Consider the following 21,633-nt stretch of genomic DNA (forward strand, 5'->3'; position numbering starts at 1 on the left):
CCGTGCACTAATATTATGTCGTACAGCAGAAAGTCCGCAACGTCGGTAGCGCAGCTGGTCGGGAGTGCTCGTGTGATTGCGTACCGCATCGCGTAGTCTGTGGCAACAGCAATTCATTTATTTCCGGCTGTGGAGAGTGGAAAAGGGCCCAACAGGTCGAGACCAACTCGAAAGAAAGGCTCGTTGGGAACGTCGATCGGCTGAAGGTAGCCGGCTGGGAGGGCAGACGGCGTTTTGCGACGCTGACAGGACTCACAAGCGGCGACATAGCGTCGAACAGAGCGGGCAAGTCCAGGCCAAAAAAACCGACGTCGTACCCGATCGTATGTGCGAGAAACGCCCAAATGGCCCGTCATGGGAGCGTCATGAAGTTGATGCAGGACAGTGGAACGCAGGTGCGCTGGGATGACAGGAAGTAAGTTTGATCCGAAGGAACAAGGTTACGGCAATATAGGATCCTGTCTTTCACTAAAAACATTCGTAGGGACGGGTCGTGAGGCGTTGACTCCAGTTTGTCAATGATGGCTCGTAAAGAAGCATCCCGACGTTGCTCTTCGCCAATGTTCAACAGCTGCGACACGGAAAAAAAACGTCCGTGATAGCGTCAGTATCGCTTGCTTCGTCAACAGGGTAGCGGGATAAGCAATCCGCATCCTGATGTAATCGCCCTGTTTTGTACATTACAGAGAACGTGTACTCTTGAAGGCGTAGAGCCCAACGAGCGAGACGTCCCGTGGGGTCCTTCAGGGAGGCTAGCCAGCAGAGCGCGTGATGATCCGTGACAACACGGAATGAGCGCCCGGACAGGTATGGGCGAAACTTGGCGACTGCCCATACAAGGGCGAGGCACAGAAGGGGTACGATAAGAAGGCTCAGCAGAGTATACGGTAGGAACAGGATGTAGGCCGACATTCGATAGCTCTTGACGAACGACCGCTTGTATTAAAGAGATCGTGGTCGGGGAAGGCGTAGGCGTCGGTAATGGTGTGGCTACCGGTTGTGCTGCCTCGACCTCTCCACGAATGATGCGTGTAAGGTTGTCACATCGAAGGGCCTGGTGGAAGGCGTCGTCACACGAAGAAGTGGCCGCTGTGTTCGGAAGGCGCACGATGCACACACACACACACACACACACACACACACACACACACACACACACACACACACACACACACACACACACACACACACACACACACACACACACACACACACACACACACACACACACACACACATGCACGCGCACACACACACACACACATGCACGCACACACACACACACACACACACACACACACACACACACACACACACATATATATATATATATATATATATATATATATATATATATATATATATATATATATAGAGAGAGAGAGAGAGAGAGAGAGAGAGAGACTGTCACTTTGACAAAGTCTGGTCACACGTGTGTGTGTGTCTGTGTGTGTGTGTGTGTTACGTGAAGGTACACGCGACACTAGGCGTTTGAAGCTATTTTTACACAAAACCAACGCGCAAGACAAGCGCCCTACATCAAAATGATGTCATCTTTTTTTATTTTGTCTAATGAAAACGTTTATTAGACAACGTTTTTCCACAAAGAAGCATGTCCAGCAACCATCTAGATTCGCAGCATCACAGTTGAGCAAATACAGGCAACAAGTGCGCGCGAAACTTTGCAGACACGAGGTATACGTAACATCAGTTGATCGGCATATTGGGTTAAAATACGAAACACAGGAAATTAAACTTCTACCATAAACGTTTTCACGACTGGTCGGGTCAGCATGCAAAGAAAATAATAAAAGAACACTTAAGATACAGTTCTTCGTCATACTGCTCAAACATCACAAAAAAAAACATTGTTACAAAAATGTTGTTCCACGAACAAGTGCCCACATGTAAAAGCAGGTTTATCCCGGGCGCATTTTTAACAGTGATTTGAGAATGTCAAGACAGTCTTAAACTCAAGTCTACAAATGCGTGGACACAAAAATTGAGCAGTACAGAGGGTTCTGGTCAGTTAATTAATTATACACCATCGTCGAACAATAGTTTTTATTTAGCATCTTATTTGTGAGGTCACACTAATTTCCATCAAAAGCACCTGTCTGTCATGAATAACTGATTTTATGATTCTTCCGGACCGGTGAACGCTACAGAATAGAACCCCCCTGTTCACTTCCGTTTTCACCGCTCGATGTGTTACCACCTTTTAGTTCGCTGGCGAATATCATATTTTGAACTATAGCGGCTAACGAACAAGCAGTTCTTTTTTTATTATCATTCACTTTGTTAACGCATTTTCAGCTTGAAGGTATTGATAAATAAACACAATAATGACGAGTGGCTCAGTGGCACATCGCCGAAAGAGGACTCGCCGCCACGCCTTGGTTGGCGCTAGCTGCACACCCCAAAAGTGCCTTTCACAATCACGACAGCACCGGCCAGCACTATTCCGACGATGGTAGTGATGACGGCTGGCTTGGCGCTGCCGACCACGGTCTCCGCGTCGAGCTGGTCCGGTGGCGCCTGCATTCGGAGTCGACGCAGCAGCTCCATGACCCACTTCTGGCAGTTGTTCTCTGTCGCGTGGTACTTGCCCATGTAGCGCATCTCCTTCACGACGTCCTGGACGCGCGCCTTCGGTAGCGTGTGCTCTCCCAGGTGTCTCTGCGAATGAAGAGCGACAGGGAATATGTGAGTCTGTAAGAGAACACCGGGACACCAACGGTGAATGTGAAAGCAGCAGTAGAATGGAAAGTTGGGCTAGTTGAAATGCTTACGTGTTTGAGGCAGCGCTAACGACGAATACGAAAAGAAAACTTCTGTGTTCTTTTCGTCTTTAGCGCTGATTCAATCGTTAAAGCAGCAACGCTGGTAGCCATTCTTCGTGGGAAAGAGTTCATTAGGCAGTTCTACGATAGCGCGCGTTGCACCAGGCTACACACCACGATATTGCACGGTCAAACTACGCAGAACGTAAATACAGCACTGAGCATATTGCGTGCTTTTTAAATGTTCGAAATTCGGCTGAAGAGGCTGACAGAATCTTCTAGCAAGTTACCGAAGTACGCTATAGCAAAAACGGTAAGCGTGTACGGTGGCGAAGCGTGCTTCCTCTTTCTTCGGAATACGGTGGAAGAGGTTAGAGAAGAAGCGCTCTCGAGGTCACAACTATACCCGCCTACCGACTCGTCTGGTCACCCAGTGCAACTAGCTCATCCTGGTCCGCCGTAAACGGCACCGCTAAACAGGGTGACCTTGATTCGCTAATGAATAGCGCATAACTTATAGTAGCACTTTCGGTGTTGATTGTGTATGCTCATGACATGTCTGTACATGTAAAGTTTTCCGTTCTACGGCGTACATTGGTTTGTGCATATCGGAACTCTCTAGAATTGCAAGTACGTGCGCATTGCGCGGCAGTCACGATAACGCAAGTATAGAGAATTTTATTGCTGGGTACGCAAGCACTCGAGGCCCCGAAAGCTTGAGTTCTCATGGCATTGCGTATATACCCAAGGACGAATGCCTTATACCAAAAACGTAGCCGCAAACTTTTTCAGGTTGGGGTGGGGGTAACCATGCTTTATGCGTGTCCATGCACATCCTCAGCCTGACTACGCCACTGTAGGACAAAGGCATGCCCCATGATCCGCCCATCAACCCAGTCTTGTACTTTCTGTTGCCACGTTATAACGGCAAACTTTTCAATCTCGTCGGCCCACCTAACTTTCGTCTCCCCTTCATGCATTTGCCTTCTCTGGGAATACAGTCGGTTACCCTTAGTGACCAGTGGTTGTCTTTTCTACGTGCCCGGCCCATGTACATTTTTTCCTCTTGGTTTCAACTATGATATCCTTAACCCCGATTTGTTCCCTGATCCACTCTGTTCTCTTCTTGTCTCTTAAGGTTACACCTATCGTTTTCCTTCCTATCATTCACTGCGTCGTCCTCAATTGAAGCTGAACCCTTTCTGTAAGCGTCCAGGTTTCTGCTCCGCATGTAAATACTGGCAAGATGCGGCTGTTATATATGGAATTTGTTTCATTTTATTTTTCAACGTGATTACTCAAGAATCACATGTCATTGATGGCGAAATCGCTCTCTTTGTAGTGTTCAAAGTGAATTTGAGCCGTTTCTACAGGCAATTATCCTTCGCCACGCACTTTATAAATCTCTCGAGCAGGATTTGTGGCTTTCACAACTCAATTAAACGCCAAAAGCAGAACGAGTCGGAAGTGCTGCTTTTCGTTAGCATGTTTCGTGGACTTTGCCTAGCATTATATTACTACTGTTCCTATATTCTCGAGATCGTCAAAATACAGTGCCAAATGAACGAAAATCGCAGTCTCCGTCTCCATGACATACATTGAATCGAACACTCCATCCGGTTCGACGAAGTATATATATATATATATATATAGAGCTAACAGACAGTAATGCCAAGGAATGTACAGGGGAAGTTACTAGAACCAATTGAATGTAAATAAGAAGAAAGAAAAGTGGATGAAAAAATTACCAGCCGTGAGCAGGAATTGAACCTACGACCTTCGAATAACGCGTTCGATGCTCTAACCACTGAGCTACCACAGTGGCCTTCCCTCCATCCACTTTTTTTTGGGTTTATATGTGAATTTAGAAGTAGGAGTGACAGTCAGCGCCATCTATAAGCCAAACGACGAGTGTGAAGACACTCTTATGCGCATGTTTGGCGTCACGTAGCACGTGAACCTATTATGAGCGGGCAGCTGATTAATTGTCCCTCTTATACAACCTAAACACACCAAGTCCGCCAGTAGGAGACCTTCGTTCAATGAAATAAGGGAAGGAAGTGTATACCTAAGGGCTTGTTTTTCCGTGTTTTTAACACAATATTAATGAGATCTAAAAGACAGTAATGCCAAGGAATGTACAGCGGAAGTTTTTAGAACCAATGGAATGTAAATAAGAAGAAAGAAAAGTGGATGAAAAAATAACCAGCCGTGAGCAAGTATATATATATATATATATATATATATATATATATATATATATATATATATATATATATATATATATATATATATATATATATATATATATATATATATATATATATATATATATAAATATATATATATATTTATATATATATATATATATATATTTATATATATATATATATATATACATATATATATATATATATATATATATATATATATATATATATATATATATATATATATTTATATATATATATATATATATATATATATATGTATATATATACAAGTTTTTCACTGTTAGACAAAAACGCAAATATGCGGCTCCCTAATGATAGGAGAGACGGTATTATAGTGACCCCTAGAGGAAGTCCACGTGACTCTTCAAAGAGAGTCGTATACGTGTGCAAGTAAGCATTCTCAAAAAAAAAAAAAAAGAATGAAAGGACATTTTTTCTAACTTTAGAGTGCTGCGGATATCTTTACATTTACGAAAGCGTATTTCATAGCTTCGCTAGCTAACGTACAGAAGAGTACATGCATTTATGGTACGTCACCGAGTTGTTTTGTATGCGTTGATAGATTCAGTAGGGGGAGCGGAAGGGCAGTTGGATGTCCTGACCCCCCCCCCCCCCCCCCCTTGTATGGCCCCAATAAAACAAAAGCCCATGAGATCTTTCTATAAGCCAACACTCGCAAGAACCACTTTCCATGTCCCACAAGTCAATCCCCTTCCGAAAAATTCTGTGCACGCTTGTGCTTCGAAGAACGCATTGTAGAAATACTCGAGCTTGTCTTAATCTGTAAAGCGTTTTTCTCTGAGTTATAATAAAGTATTTGCCTGCTAAACAGGCTCTCAAGGCGACCGTGGCCCTCTGCAGGTCACCCAATTAGGGGACAGGCCACGCTTGCTCGATATAAAGACCCAACCACATTCCCGCGATTTACTAGCGACAGTGACAGACTTGCCCCGTCGCGCTTTTGCGTCACGTTGGCTGCAACCAGGAAGGAATTTCTCCACGGCTGAAACCACATGTCATTGTTGCTAGATTGATAAACAATCGCACGCATACCCATAAATTGGGAAAATAAGTTTAAACGTAGCTCGATGACAGCATCCGAAGTTTATTGCTGTCTTGTGTGACATAAAGAAGCCAGAAAAGAGTTTCATGACCTTCTTTTTTTCGCATTCGGTTTAACCGCGACAGGTTGTCCCGCCAGGAGCGTACGCTGTGACGGCTATGACGCACTTCGCATGACGATTTCGTATTGCAGCAAGCGACCATTGCTGTCACAAGCTACCGTCGAAACATCAAAACAAACCTTGGATAACAATATTCACGACAAAATACAGCCGCTCTCTTACTCTCCGAGCGAGATGAGCATGTAGAAAAGGTGGTTGATACCATAGAGTTTCCCAAAATTAACTAGAGGGCACTCTGGCGCTGCCATCGTTGAGCGACCATGGGAATGATTGGTAGTACACACATTGTGCTAGTCTTCGTACTTGCGGGCGGCGAATCGTACTTGCGGCTTCGTTTATTGCTGGTTACGGAGTTCTTTTGAAAGAAAGAACGAACCTTTTCGAACTTAGTGACTTGATTCGATATGGCAAGTCTAAAAGAATAACGTTGTAAAGCGCAAACGGTGAACATTTGCTAATTTATGTTTTCGTAAAAAAACCGCTCCAAGCGACACGAACACACACGGAGCCAGAAACAGGCCAGAAGTACAAAGATTAGACAAATGTGTGCACTACCCATCATTCCCATGCTCGCTGAAGCGCCGTGTGTTGCAGCTCCAATAGGCACTAGCACCTGAGCCCCGCCGCGGTGGTCTAGTGGCTAAGGTACTCGGCTGCTGACCCGCAGGGCGCGGGTTCGAATCCCGGCTGCGGCGGCTGCATTTCCGATAGAGGCGGAAATGTTGTAGGCCCGTGTACTGAGATTTCGGTGCACGTTAACGAACCCCAGGTGGTCGAAATTTCCGGAGCCCTCCACTACGGCGTCTCTCATAATCATATAGTGGTTTTGGGACGTTAAACCCCACATATCAATCAATCAATCAATCACTAGCACCTGAGTTCCCTCTAGTGTATATTAGGAACTCTATGGTCGATACCTCGCACTCCTTGAAGTACGAGCGGATAACAAGCATCGAGAGCAAATCGCAAACGCAGCGAGGACTGCAGGGCCACAGCCATCTTGCCGGAAATCGCCCCGCTGGCTTCCGGGTCACAAGCTATCTGTTCTGTTTTTCCAGAAACGGGCGACGCGACATTGCGACAAGTGGCGGCGACGGATGGGCTTCCGCGACAGCAAGTCTTGTCCCTCGTCTCTTTCGATTGTCGCGGTCGTTAGAAAATTGCGTGCATGCGGTTGGGCCTTCTAAGCTTGTTCTCCTCCTCTCTCGGTTCCCTCCTCATCCTTTCTCTAGTTGTCTAGAGCCGACTTTTCTTCCATCGCCGCTTGCGAGTAATTTCCTCCATTTCGATGACGTTCTGTTAACGCTCTTTCTTACCACGTCGTCTACACTGTCAACTGCATACCTGCCGGTGGCCTTCCGAGTTCTCGCTGTTCCTTTGCAAAATGCCTGAACAATCCTTCAGCATACCTCTGAACCTGATATTGTTCAGCGGTTCTCTCTACGCAAAGCTTGACAAGACGATATCACCCTTAGCAGCTTTACATTTATCCTCTTACCGTGAGTATTAAATGCGAGGCGGCTCTGTTTTAAATGCGGAGCATTTCTGAGTCGCACAATGTCGTGCATCGTGCGTCAACGGCGATGTCCGGACCCAAACTGCGCATCTTAACGCCTCGCGTATCGTGCTGCATACTTGCGTCTCGTGCCAACTCTTTGCTTTCTCCCTGCCTCTCTCGTCTCGCAAGGCCGACGAAGGCAGCGTCTGCCACTGAAAACCGACTGCTCGAGCTGCACAACGCAATGCGCAACCCCGTATATGTAGGCACCGAATCGCACATCAGCGTCCCACCACTCGTTTAAGGCAACGCTTCTCCTTCATTCAATGAATAGGATTAACAAAGAACAAATAAAAATTAAGCATTCCCAAACCATACCCAATTACAAAATATTCACGCAGTACCACCCCCCCCCCCTTCAACGCGTTTACTTGAGTTCCCCCGTGAGAGGATGCAGGCGGCCTTTTTTTTTACTGATACCTTGTCCTGATTACACCTCAGATTTAATGCACATCAATTAAATCCAGTGTGTAACTCATAGAACAACCAAACCTGCGCGCAAAGCTGCAATTTGGCCTAGTTGGAACATATTCAGATTAGAGTTTTTGCGCAAGCACACGGGAAGAAAGATGAGCTTTAGGGGCGAAGCTTCTTACGCCGCGAATAGAATGTCCCGCGTCGTCGTCGTAGTAGCCACCTTTTGTTTAGTCTTTATAATGTCCGCCGGAAGGCGGCATTTGTATATGATGAATACATCATAAAAATTTGCGAGATGGCGCTACGTTGAGTGTTTATTAAATCGACGCACGGATGGATGGACAAGCGGACAGACATACTGACGCATGGACGCATAGACACACGGACGAACGAACAGGCAACAAGACACACGGACGGATGGATGGACGCTATGCCACACTCATCATTCACTCCGTGGATATGCTGTGGTTTTTGTTTAACTCTCCAACAACTGGTTTATCTTTTTGAAAACGGTCACGTAAAAACCCCTCAGATCAGCGCAATCTGGTAAAAAAAGTTGCATCCATCTGTGTGTTTCTCATCTTTGTCCCCGTTTGCTTGCGCGAAAATAAATATGAATATGCTCCAGCTAGGTCAAATACAACAAACCAGTTCCGATCACATAACGTTCCTTGTTTCTTCACTGCAGCATTCATTATTCTCTTTGCAACTTGGCTTCCTCCTGTGCCTCCACGTATATATCTGACATTAGTGTAGAATATGTATGTATGTATGTATGTATGTATGTATGTATGTATGTATGTATGTATGTATGTATGTATGTATGTATGTATGTATGTATGTATGTATGTATGTATGTATGTATGTATGTATGTATGTATGTATGTATGTATGTATGTATGTATGTATGTATGTATGTATGTATGTATGTATGTATGTATGTATGTATCAACAGGTGTTTTCGCAGATCCGGTGCTTTGTATGCGTTCAGAAACGACCAACGAACGTGAGAAAACGTTTATTTTTCTTCCAACCTTTCGGCAGGAGCGCTTGCCATCGTCCCTGACGAATTCAGACCCTCCTGTTGAAACACTGAGAGAAATGACAGGCCCTCCCACCAAAACGTCGGAAGATGTAAACATTTTGCACGCTCGTCCGTCGTTTCTCAACGTCTATCTATCTATCTATCTATCTATCTATCTATCTATCTATCTATCTATCTATCTATCTATCTATCTATCTATCTATCTATCTATCTATCTATCTATCTATCTATCTATCTATCTATCTATCTATCTATCTATCTATCTATCTATCTATCTATCTATCTATCTATCAATCAATCAATCTATCTATCTATCTATCTATCTATCTATCTATCTATCTATCTATCTATCTATCTATCTATCTATCTATCTATCTAACTATCTATCTATCTATCTATCTATCTATCTATCTATCTATCTATCTATCTATCTATCTATCTATCTATCTATCTATCTATCTATCTATCTATCTATCTATCTATCTATCTATCTATCTATCTATCTATCTATCAATCTATCTATCTATCTATCTATCTATCTATCTATCTATCTATCTATCTATCTATCTATTTATCTATCTATCTATCTATCTATCTATCTATCTATCTATCTATCTATCTATCTATCTATCTATCTATCTATCTATCTATCTATCTATCTATCAAAACTGCGATTATGCGCCGCCCATGTATATATTTGCAATAGAAATGGTTGCATCAGTAACGAATATCACTGTTGCCGTATCAGCGCTCTGTGTCCGTGAATCTTATCCCCTTTTTTCTTTTTCCTTTTACTGTTTTGCCCCAGTTTGATTATGACTAATGGTATCCACATTGAATACCGTGATTATGCACTTTACATGCAGCCGAGCCAATCCTAGCGCATCGCACCTCGAACATAATGGTCGACTGTGCAGAATAGGAGTATGAGTGATTTCACGGGTGGGTAAGAGTGCGGTTATATTGGGTTGTTAACCTCCGTGGTTCGCGTTTTCAACCAGAAAAAGAAAACAACGGTTAAACAGCGCAAGATGGTGACGTCCAGATGTTTACGGAAAATATTTTATAGGTATACGTACAGCGATAATCCTCCGGTATGACCGATCGCCGCGAAGCTGCTAGCTGTGAACGCGTGGCCAAGTGTGACGCATGTATTCAGTTGAAAAATAAACCTAAATGTGCAAAGTGCTCGATTGGTCACGAAACACGCGCATCAGGTACTATCATATGGTATGTACATAAGCATGTCGATTACTCTTATATGAGCACGTAGAGTATACGTTTAGCTTATTGCGTTGGGTTATGCTTAAGAGAAATTGCATTATATCTTTTTTTGCAGTCAAGTGTTTTCAGTGCACAATTGCGGATGGATCCAATTAATGTTTCTAAACGACCATTCACGTGAAAAGGCGAAGCATCATAACTCCCGCTAAAGCTAGTTTGAATGTACGCTTTGCGTGCCAAGTAAAACGAATCTAATCGGTGAGCCATTCCTACGCTTTACTATACGGCATGTGGTCATCGTAGCGAAAAAAAAAAAAACAGTTCATGTTGGAATGAAGCCACTACATTAGAGCAGCATTGCTGTTACGTGCCTCGTACGAGTATGCATTGTGGACGGCCGTCTTCTCCTCCAAGAACCAACGCCCTATGAGCTCCTTTTTACGGTCCTTGGTAGCTTCGCAGACGAGCAACTCGTTTCCGCCGTAATCGAAGGCCACCATCCAGTGCTTGTGCCACAAGTTGCCGCACACTGACTGCGATGATGAAGCAATGCCGTTCAGTAGGCACCCGCACTTGATCGACTTGCTGCAGAGGTAGGCATCACACGTTTCCGGAGTGCATTCGAGGATCGCTGAACTTATTTCCTCTAGTACCATTGTCCACTGCACGTTTTTTTTCGGGGCGCCGGGGAGCCGTCGCAGAGTGAGCGTGGCCTCCGCGACGGTACAGTATTGCCGAATACACCGGCGAGTACAAACTGCACGAACCGCACACCCGAAGGAAGTGTGAATCTTTAAGTGTATGTCTATCAGCACTCATACATCCGAGATGCAACCGCATCCGCCGCCCTGCTTCCGGTGCCGGCCGCCACGGCGCTGCAGCATTGACATCAGCATGTCTAAACGCATGTCTTAACGATAATTCAAGGGGAAGCGCTTTACTGTTTGAAGCGAGATCGGGTTGCCTTAGAACGCGTAGTTATAAAGCAAGATTCAGTAAAGAAGAAGAACAATGCACATGCTGCGGGAAAGATAAGGAAACGGCGGAGCATGTTCTGATTGAATGTGGAGATATCCACCCAGGTGTACGTTTGGGCACGAGCCTACAGGAAGCCTTGGGTTTTAGGGACAACAATGGAAAGCTGAACACACCCGCGATTGAAATAAGTAAGAGAAGGTTAGAGTATTGGTGGCAGAAAATTAGAGAGAAAGGACAAAAATAAATATTGGAAAAATAAAATATGGACAGTGTGCCGTAAATGGCAGAGAACTTAAGCTGAAAATTTACCTTTTTTCCATTAAGATAGAATTTATCGAAGTAGAGGCATTAGGCCAACATAAAAAAAAAAGGAAAAAAGGGTTTTTTTTTTTTGTCGAGCCTGGTGGCATACTTGTCACCACCCCGTTATAAAGGGGACGCTCATAGCATCCATCCATCCAGCAGCGATATGGATTTAGTGAAAGATGTCGTGGGTGAGTAACAGACGGACACACGCGCTGATACACTCATAATACCTGTTACAAAAGAATGGCGCATCCATCGTGTGATGTCAAGAATGTGTTAAAAATCAGCCATGCGTGGAAATAAAGACAAGCGTATACGGCATTAAGATATAAGACATAGCTTTTTTGTTTATAAGGCGGTGTTGGTGTCGCAGCCATAAGAGTCTGTATTGCTGGAAATGCGCGTGTCAGCTTCAGTCAAGCCAATCTAGAATATGCGGTAGGGCAGCACTTTTTGCCGGCTGTTGTTTGTGATCGATATTGAGCGAGCGCGAGGCGCACCACAGGAAAAGCTGGCGTGACAGTGCGTATTATGCTAGAAAGTATAAGTGACTCCGTCGTTAACGAAACAGCCGCGAGACCATAAAGACCGTGGCCGATGAGCGACCAATCATGTCGTTCATGAAATGTATGTCATAAGTCATGATCCGTGAAATGCATGTCCGTTCTTCAGACAGTCACGTCATGCCAGACAAAGTTTGGTATACGTCCTAATAACGAAACGTCCGCGAGAGCACTACTTCGTTGATAGATAGATAGATAGATAGATAGATAGATAGATAGATAGATAGATAGATAGATAGATAGATAGATAGATAGATAGATAGATAGATAGATAGATAGATAGATAGATAGATGGCTGCTCCTACAAGGGGTCGCGCGCATCGAGGAACACTATTGCGCACAACCTTCTCTTGGCGGTTGCAAAGTCTAATCACAGCTACGGAGCAAGAATTCTTGAGTAAGCGAAAATGCACTCCCTCAGGCGCCCTGAAAAATTCACGAAAGCGTGCACTAGAGTTACTCTATATGCTACCTTCACATACATATACATATACATATACATATACATATACATATACAGTAACTATAGCGGGCACGACACTTACGCGCCCTCTGTCATGAAACTCTGCAAGCGGAGGAAAAACGCACACGCCACTCTCACCCCGCTCTCGTTCAAGGCAACTCTGCTCCGATTCGCCGTTCCCACTTCAAGTCCAACTGGGAGGAGGAGGAGGAGGAAGAAACTTTATTCAGAGAAAAAAAAATTTTGAAATGCAGGCAGTTTGGTCCTGCCCTCAGTCCAGGGCTCCGCTGGCACGAGCGGCTCGCTGGACCTGGTCAAGCAAAGCTATTTGGCTCTGCTTGTCCTCGTCCGCAAGCCATGCCTCCCACTGCCTGTGAAACATGTGTGGTTGCTTCGTGATGTGTGGGCTGTCGATGTGTGTGGGCCTCTGGGTGCACTCCCATGTTATGTGGCTGAGTGTTGGTACTTGTGAACACCACGGACAGGTGTCTTTATATCTTGCGGGATATATTCTACTTAGATGGTACAAATTAGGAAAGCTATTGGTTTGTATGCGTCTCCAATCCCTGCTTTGCTGGCTATCCAAGTCCTTATGTGGAAGCCCATATTCCTTTCGTTGCTTCCTTTGTTGGAGGAGGATGTCACGCTAATTGGAAAGAGGTTCAACGTCGTGGCCTGCCGTCGCTCGGTTGGTGATGCCTCGAGCTATACGGTCTGCCACGACGTTCCCCTCCAAACCTTCGTGAGCAGGACACCATATAATGTGATGGTCTCCTGTTATGGGTTTATTTAAAAATTTATACGCTATTTTAGGTAGCGTTCCTCGGAGAAACATTCGGCATGCCGCCTGTGAATCGGAGAGCACAACCACTGATTCTCCCCTGATTTCTGCGTTGGATATGGCTATGGCTATTGCTGCCGCCTCTGCCACTCGTGTGAAACAAGTTTTAACCGACGCCATTGTGGTGTGATTTTGTGCTACAATTGCCACTACATGTGACGCTCTGCTCGCTTTACTTACGTCTGTAAAGACGGCTTCTGAGCTATTCTGAAATGCTTTGCGTAAGGAGTCTGCTCTCGCTTTCCTCCTTCCTGCGTGATACGTTGGATGCATATTTCTGGGAATGGGCGCCACAGTTAAATGTGTGCGTTTTTCCGCATCTATTAGCACCGTTTCCTCGTCACAATATAACGGTCGCAATGTATATCCCATCTTTTCCAGAATTCTTCTCCCATGATAGCTTGAATTGAGCCTTTCCTTTTGAGATAAAAGCACCGCATTCGCATACTCCTCAAAGGTATTGTATATGCCCAATTTCTCTACCCTCTCGGTTTTGGCATTTTCCGGAATCCCCAATGCTGCTTTGAATGCTTTCCTTATTATTGTGTTTATTTGCTTTGTCTCCTGGTTTGTCATTGTCTGGTACGGTAGCGCGTACGTAACTCGGCTGATCACAAATGCATGAACGAGTGCAATGGTTTCTTTCTCCTCTAGTCCCATTTCGCTATTTGCTATCCGCCTGATCATCCGGGCCACATTCGCCGTGGTTCCCCGTAGCCTTTGTAGTGTGTGTGACGTTCCCGAATTTCCTTGTATCCACATGCCAAGCACGCGTATTACATCTGCCTCCCTGATTTGTCTCCCATCCAGCAGTACTGCTACCGGTCCAACTGGGCGTTTGAGTGCGTTCTCGCCCGCTCTAAATTTTAATGCGACAGCGTAACAGACCTCGTTTCGCAGGAAGGCTGGCGTCGGCGTCGTTTGCAGAGAGAAAAAAAAAATCAGCGTTGTCCGTCAATGCGAAATTAAGAAAGATACGAATGTCTTCGGTGGTAGGTAGGAATCACACCCATGCAATCTTCGTGGCATGCAGCTGTTCGGCTACAAAGCTAGAACACTGCTGAAAGCTGCTACGAAAAAAAAAGCTATATGAATGTCATGCAGTGTCATGTAGCATGTCATGGAACATGGCGTGGCAGAGTCACCGCCCGAGAAGTGCTTCTCACAAACAGTCACCAGACATCAGTTCGCAATCCTTCTTAGGTATGGCGCGTGCCCACGCTTCCAAGGTGACCATGTCGCTAGAAACTTCGAAGGTAATTCTCTTTGCAGGATGCGTAACCACTGTTGCATTTGGGCACAAGACGCTTCCGCCACATTGTGAAGAAGAAGGAGATGATGATGATTAGTGGTTTTTTAATGGCGCAAGGGCCAATTGATGGCCAAAGAGCGCCATTTCGATAGACTAGAGATATGAACAATGATATGGTGCGTGGCTGTAAAGGGGCCTTAAAATTTCTCGCGCTAACGCAGGTAAAAACGTAAGTATTAAAATCATGACAGTGGCGTGAAATATGTGCAGTGAGAGTGAATGTTGAAACATGATAATGAGACTATGGCGGAGATGTAGTCACCACAGGTCCTGCTACAGATCACCTTGAAATATGCAGTGAAAACTATATACATCATTTAAAAACGTAAACAATGAGTGAATTTTAAAAATCGGATCCTTACCGATAAGCATCCCAGGGTGTATTGGGAGCTGCGGTCGGTAGGGCAGTAAAAAGAGCTTTTTTCTTAGAGCGTCCAACTCATTACACTGGAGGAGGATGTGGAGAACCGTAAGTGGTTCTCCACATCTCGCACACAATGGTGGATCACTGTCAGACAGAATATATGAATGTGCAGAGTATGCAAGCCTTGTTCTTCGCCTTGTAAGTGTTACTTCTGTGTGTCGTGATTTTGATAGTGGCGGCCAATGAGCAAGTTGTGGCTTAATATAATGTAGTTTATTACTTGTGTGTCTGTCCCACATGTTTTGCCAGTAACCTCTGAGCTTTCGTTTCAGAGAATGTTTCATGTCAAGTGCAGGAATTGGTATTGATGCATTAGCGACATCGTTGCTGGCGGATGCAGCCAGCTGATCTGCCAAAACGTTTCCCTGTATTTCACGGTGACCCGGCACCCGGCCAACTACAACATGCTGTTTAAATGAGTAGACTGTGCATAAGAGTGAATAAAAGGACTCAAGAACCGGGTTTTTGCGTTTTTTAAGTGTTTTCAAGGCTTTCACCACACTCAGAGAATCCGTGTAAATTACCGCTTTTTGTAGTTTTATATGTACAATGCGTTTAACAGCTGCAAGCGTAGCATGGGCTTCTCCTGTAAAAATGCTTGCATCAGGATGCAGGACGCCAGTATTTGAGAAGGGTGGGCCAATGGCTGCGTATGAAACAGAAGTGTTGGACTTTGAGGCATCTGTAAAGAACTCAGGGCATGTGTACTTTTGTTGTAGTTTTAGGAAGTATGTTCGGATATGTGCAGTGGGTGCATGATTTGTAATATTTAAAAAAGACACATCACAATCTATCAATTGCCCCCACCATGGTGGCGGGCATGCTGTAGGAGCCATCAGACGATATTCGAGCGACACACCGGTTTCCTCAGAAAGGCCCCTCACACGTAGTGAATAGGATTTTCTCAAAGATGGACGGTTTTCAAACAGAACAGAAGTATACGTGTCATCAATTGTGAAATCTGAAGGGCGGTCCTTGTCTGCCTTCACTTTGAGATAGTATAGAAAAAGACGTGACATCTCTGTAGGTGGAGTAACCAATTGTTCGATTCCACGTACCGGCTTTCAACGGAGCTAGTGCGAAAGGCACCCGTAGAGTGGCGAATGCCTAGGTGGTGAATAGGGTCAAGCATCTTTGGGGCGGTGGGTGTCGCAGACTGATAGATTATTGCTCCATAATCCAAGCGAGTGCGTACGAGGCTACTGTACAAGTTCATGAGACACTTCTTGTCACTCCCCCACATACTGCGCGACAGCACTTTTAGAACATTCATGGTTCTGATGCACTTGTTTTTTAGATACCTAATGTGTGGTACGAAGGTTAGCTGGGTGTCCAGAATTAGGCCTAAGAATTTGTATTCGGCATCAACAGACAGACGTAGACCATGCAATTGAATGTCAGGGTCGGGGTGAGTGCATCTTTTTCTAGAGAACAAGACACACGTGTTTTTGGGGGGTTCAATCGGAATCCACATTGTGAAGAAGCATTGCTCGAATTCTGCAAAGCACTCTCTATCATCCCCGCGTAAAAAGCGCGCGCAATAAGTCAGCGCCGCAGGCGAAATGCACTGAAGCAACTGCCACTGCGCGCATTAAAGAGAGAGAAAGCAAGGCCACGCACGCATGCGAGCCCGCAACATGCGAGCGAGGAACGAGAGGCGCGTGCAGGCAGCAGCCGTCTTCTGCTCCTGGGCCATTACAGGCAGCCATTCAAGTGCTTTGTGGCTCTTAATTCTGGCAGTATCAATTTGTAACTGCCAATGAAATATCTATCACATCTATTCATTCATGTTACACACAAAAACCTGAAAGGTTTCACTGGGTAAGAGGCGCTATCACGGTTTTCATTATTCGCGTACCTAAAAACGCATGTAAAACAAGGAATGCATGGATGGATGGATGGACTGAATGGATAAGGCTGTACCATCTAGATCAGCTGGTGGCTAACGCCACCAAGCCGCAATACTTAGTCAACAAAAAACTAGATTTATTTCTTTTTTTTTCTTTAAATAGTGAGGTTGAGGACTCGTACTTTGCCGTAAGGGTTGAATTTTTATTCATGCCTTCACTTCAACCACCAATCAGATAACCTCCTTCTAGTCAAATCTACCCGCTTAAAGTCTATTTTGCCCTCCCTGTCCCTAAACCCCAGAGCTTTGAAAAACTCTGCACCATCATCCTGACTATAGAGTGAAGCCCTAAACAGAACACTGTCAAGTGTTCGGCAGTTTCTTCTTCCTTTCCACACACAGTGCATACCGAGTCTGCCCATTCGTATTTGGCCCGATATGTCTTGGTTCATAATGAAAAAATTGGAAGCGCAAACAACGGGACACAAGAAAAGAGACAAACAACCCTTCTGCATGTCTTGGTTCGCAATACTCCCGTCCTGGCCTCAAACAGTAGAGAACTACACCGAGTATTATCATATAGATCCTTTCCTTGGCAATTTCCTGCTTAAATGTTCGGTAGATCTCTAGTGCGGACTTCTTAATCATGCCCATTCTCCACATGTCAGTCTCCGTTTCCTTCACTTTCTTCTTAACCGAAAGTTCTTTTTGGTTTGGTCACCTGCTGTTTTCTAAGTATTTACCAGTCAACTTCCTGGTTCGCTTCCTCCATTTTGTATCCACATTCTTCATGTACAAGTAGCTGAAAACCTTCCTAGCCCAACGCTCTTCCCCCCTTTCTCTCAATCGCTTCTCAAATTTTATCTTGCTGCTAGCTTCCCTGACCTCAAATGATGTCCATCCCATATCACCTCTTACTCCCTGATTTGGTGTATGCCCGCGACCTCCTAAAACAAGCCTGCCTATTCCACGTTGCTTAATTTGTAATCTTGCTTGCACTTCTGATCTCATGCACAAGACGGCATTGCCGAATGTCAGCCCAGGAACCATGACCCCTTTCCATATTCCTTTGACAACATCATACCTATTGTAATTCCACAGTGCCCTATTTTTCATGACTGCTGCATTCCTGTTACCTTTAGTCGTCACGTATATTTCGTGTTCCCTCAGATACTCGGTCCCGTTGCTTATCCATACGCCCAGATATTTGTATTTATCTGTTATCTCTAGCGTGACCACCTGTATTCTAAGCTCACTACCTTCGTTGTCATTGAAAATAATGACTGCTGATTCTTCCTTACTGAACCTAAAATCTAACCTATCTCCCTCATTACCGCAGATGTCCATCAATCTCTGCAAATCTTCCTTGTTGTTGGCCATTAGCACTATATCATCTGCGTACATTAATGCTGGTAGTGCCTGATCAATGAGTTTTCCTTGTTTGACTAAAGAGAGGTTGAATCCCAGTCCACTTCCCTCTAATTTGGCCTCTAATCCTTGTAGGTACACCATGAATAATAAGGGTGACAGGGGACACCCCTGCCTAAGCCCCCGTTTTACCTCTGCAGGCTTGGATACCTGTTTTTCCCACTTTATAACTACCTTACTACCTTTATAAATATCCTTTAAAAGATTAGTGACTACATGTTCAACGCCTAGTGTGTCCAGTATTCCCCACAATTCCTCTTGAACCACGCTAACGTACGCTCCTCTGATATCCAAAAATGCTAGCCACAGGGGCCTGTGTTCTTTTTCTGCTATTTCGATGCACTGCGTCAGTGAGAAGAGATTATCTTCCAACGTCCTGTGTTTCCGAAACCCATTCTGCAGTTCCCCCAGCGCCCCCTCATCCTCTATCCATCCCTGCAGTCTTTCATTTATAATCTGCATCGCCAGCCTGTAGACCACTGATGTCACTGTTATAGGACGGTAGTTGTTTATGTCAGCTTTGTCCCCCTTTCCTTTATAGATCATGCACATCCTGCTAAGTTTCCATCCATCGGGAACTTCACCATCGATTATTATTGTGCTCACTGCCTCTCTCAAAGCCTGCTTAGACTTCGGACCTAATGTCTTTATCAGTCTAATTGGAATGCCATCTGGGCCTGTTGATCTACTACTAGGAACCCTTTTCTCAGCCCTTTCTTACTCTTGTTGTGAAAATGGAGCCATTGCACCACTTGATTCGTCCTTGTCTATTGTGGTGCATAAAGTACTTCTTTGTTGAAATTTTTCTGTAACCTTTGTTCTTATATATTCAATGGCTTCGTCCCCTTCTAGCCTAGCACCTTGGGCTGTAGTTATAAAACTCTGCTCTAGGCTCGTCTTCTTTCTTTTTTAGAGTGTTCCAAAATTTCGCAGCTGCCTTTCTATTCTTTTTATGTACTTCTGCCAGCCACTGAGCTCCCTTTCTTCTAATCTTTTCATTGATCAGAGGGAATGCATCCTTTCTACAGCTTAGAAAGGTTTCGCATTTTCTTTCAACATCATCTGTCGGTTCACCCCGCTTCTTAGCATGTCTGTGTTCCCTAGAGGCTTCCTGACGTTTTGCTATGGCTCTCTTAACTTCCTCATCCCACCAACTTTTGGGTTTGTGTCTTCTTTTCCGGGGTGACTTGTCACGCGTCTTAGCAAGCTCTAGCTCAAACAGTCTAATTAGATTCGTGTATGTCCACACTGTCTTATTATCCTCAGTGATTAATTTCTCAATTTGTTTAGTGGCTATTTCAATTTGCCTTTCTTGTTAAAAATTTTCCTGTAGTTGCTCATCTTGTCTCCTTCCCACTTTCACCGCTCTTCCAAAACTTAGCTTGATACGTTTGTGATCACTACCCAGACTTCTGGAGCCACCTTAATCTATGTGCATACCCCTGAGCTTATCATACATCCTATGTGACATCAGTACATAATCTATCGTCGACTGCAGCCTTCCTACCTCCCATGTTATTTGCCCTTCACACTTCTCGGTACTGTTGCACATGATCAAGTCAAACCTTTCACACATATCCATAATCATTTTGCCTGTCGGATCGGTATACCTGTCTATATCTTCTATGTGCGCATTCATGTCTCCTAGTATAATTGTCTCGCACTCTCTTCCTAACTCCTGAATGTCCTTTCATGTACACTCTACCATTGCCTGGTTTTCCTCTCTGGCCTTTGCTCCCGTCCACAACTACACGAAACCAAGGAGTGTCATTTGACCTGCCACTTTCCCTTTTAGCCATAAATGTTCCTTGCACTCCTGCTTGACCCTTTGCCAGTCCGTACTTTTATGAATGAATGTCCCAATACCACCCCCCTTTCTACTGCCTTCTGTTCTATTACAATATTCCCACGCGTAGTCCGGATTGTTCGGAGGTTGTTCCATGTCCCTGAGATGTGTTTCTACAAAACCATATACCATCGGCCTCTCTTCCCTTAGCTGTTCTTCTATCTCTTCCGACTTCAGCCTGTTTCTACCACCCTGCATGTTAATATACCCTATGTCTGAATTGGCTCGGCGCTCGTGGCTACGTTATTTATGCCCCGGACCCTACCTATCTTAGATATTGGTGCCACTTTGGAATCGTAACTTTCCATACCACCTGTCGAAGAGTGTCTCTGGTTGTTTTCCTCGTAACTAGCTATCCTGCACCCCGAAGGGCTCGCTTGCCCCCCAAAAAAGCTACTGCGCGTCCTGCAAGTCGCCAACCCACCTCATGACCTAGCCGCCCATCGAAGTGAATTCTGTCTCGTTGAAAACCACCCCACCTATGCACCTCTCTGTTTATTTACACCACCTCAAAGCCTTTCTCTCGACTCATCCGCCATATCTCTTGGTTTGCGTTGACAACCGCTCTTTGCAGGTTGCTATCACGCACCGGTACCTCCGGTATCGTGCATATCGCTACCTGTACCTTAGGAGAAGTGGCACGCATGTCATCGACGCCTTTCGCCTGTGTGGCTGCTAGTCCTGCTGTATCTTCATTCAAGACATCGTTTAAACCGCCTGAAATTATCACGAGGTTTCGTCTACCAGCTGTTGTTTTGAGTTTTGCGCTCGCTTGCCTCATGACTGCTTCAAGCTTGCGTCCTGGGAACGCCCCTACTGCAACCCTCTTGTCACCTCTTACCCTCTCTTTGATGGCTTCTGTGCATCAATTTAAATTCGAGTCCCCGGCGATTATCACATGCTGTGACTTTTCAGCTGGAGCGTCCTGCACCTGGGGGCTACTTGCACCTGTGACGCCGGCTGCTTTGTTCCCTCCCAGCCCCACCACCACCTCGCTGAAGCTGGGCTTTACGACAGTTGAACCGGCTAAACCTGTTTTTACCAAACTTGCTTGTTCTTCCTTCTCCACCGTTATGGTTGCCGGTTCCCTACTGTTCTCTCCGTAGGCCGCTTCTTTGTTCAGCTTCACTAGTGCTTCCTCACTCTTTCTCCCATTGCCCTCGTTTTATTTTTTATTT

The 21,633-nt window shown here is 45.0% G+C and overlaps 1 protein-coding gene across 1 annotated transcript in view; it reads right to left on the minus strand.

Annotated features, from left to right (window-relative positions):
* Window positions 1–2,049: 2,049 nt before the first annotated feature.
* Window positions 2,050–21,633, minus strand: part of LOC119184693 (uncharacterized) — a 57,993-nt gene continuing 38,409 nt past the window's right edge. Inside the window, exon 3 of the mRNA XM_075887975.1 lies at window positions 2,050–2,679. Coding sequence (XP_075744090.1) covers window positions 2,407–2,679 — 273 coding nt within the window. The 3' untranslated portion in view covers window positions 2,050–2,406. The remainder of the gene's footprint in view (window positions 2,680–21,633) is intronic.

This window comes from Rhipicephalus microplus, chromosome 3 (genome assembly GCF_043290135.1).
Source record: "Rhipicephalus microplus isolate Deutch F79 chromosome 3, USDA_Rmic, whole genome shotgun sequence".
NCBI classification, from domain to species: domain Eukaryota; kingdom Metazoa; phylum Arthropoda; class Arachnida; order Ixodida; family Ixodidae; genus Rhipicephalus; species Rhipicephalus microplus.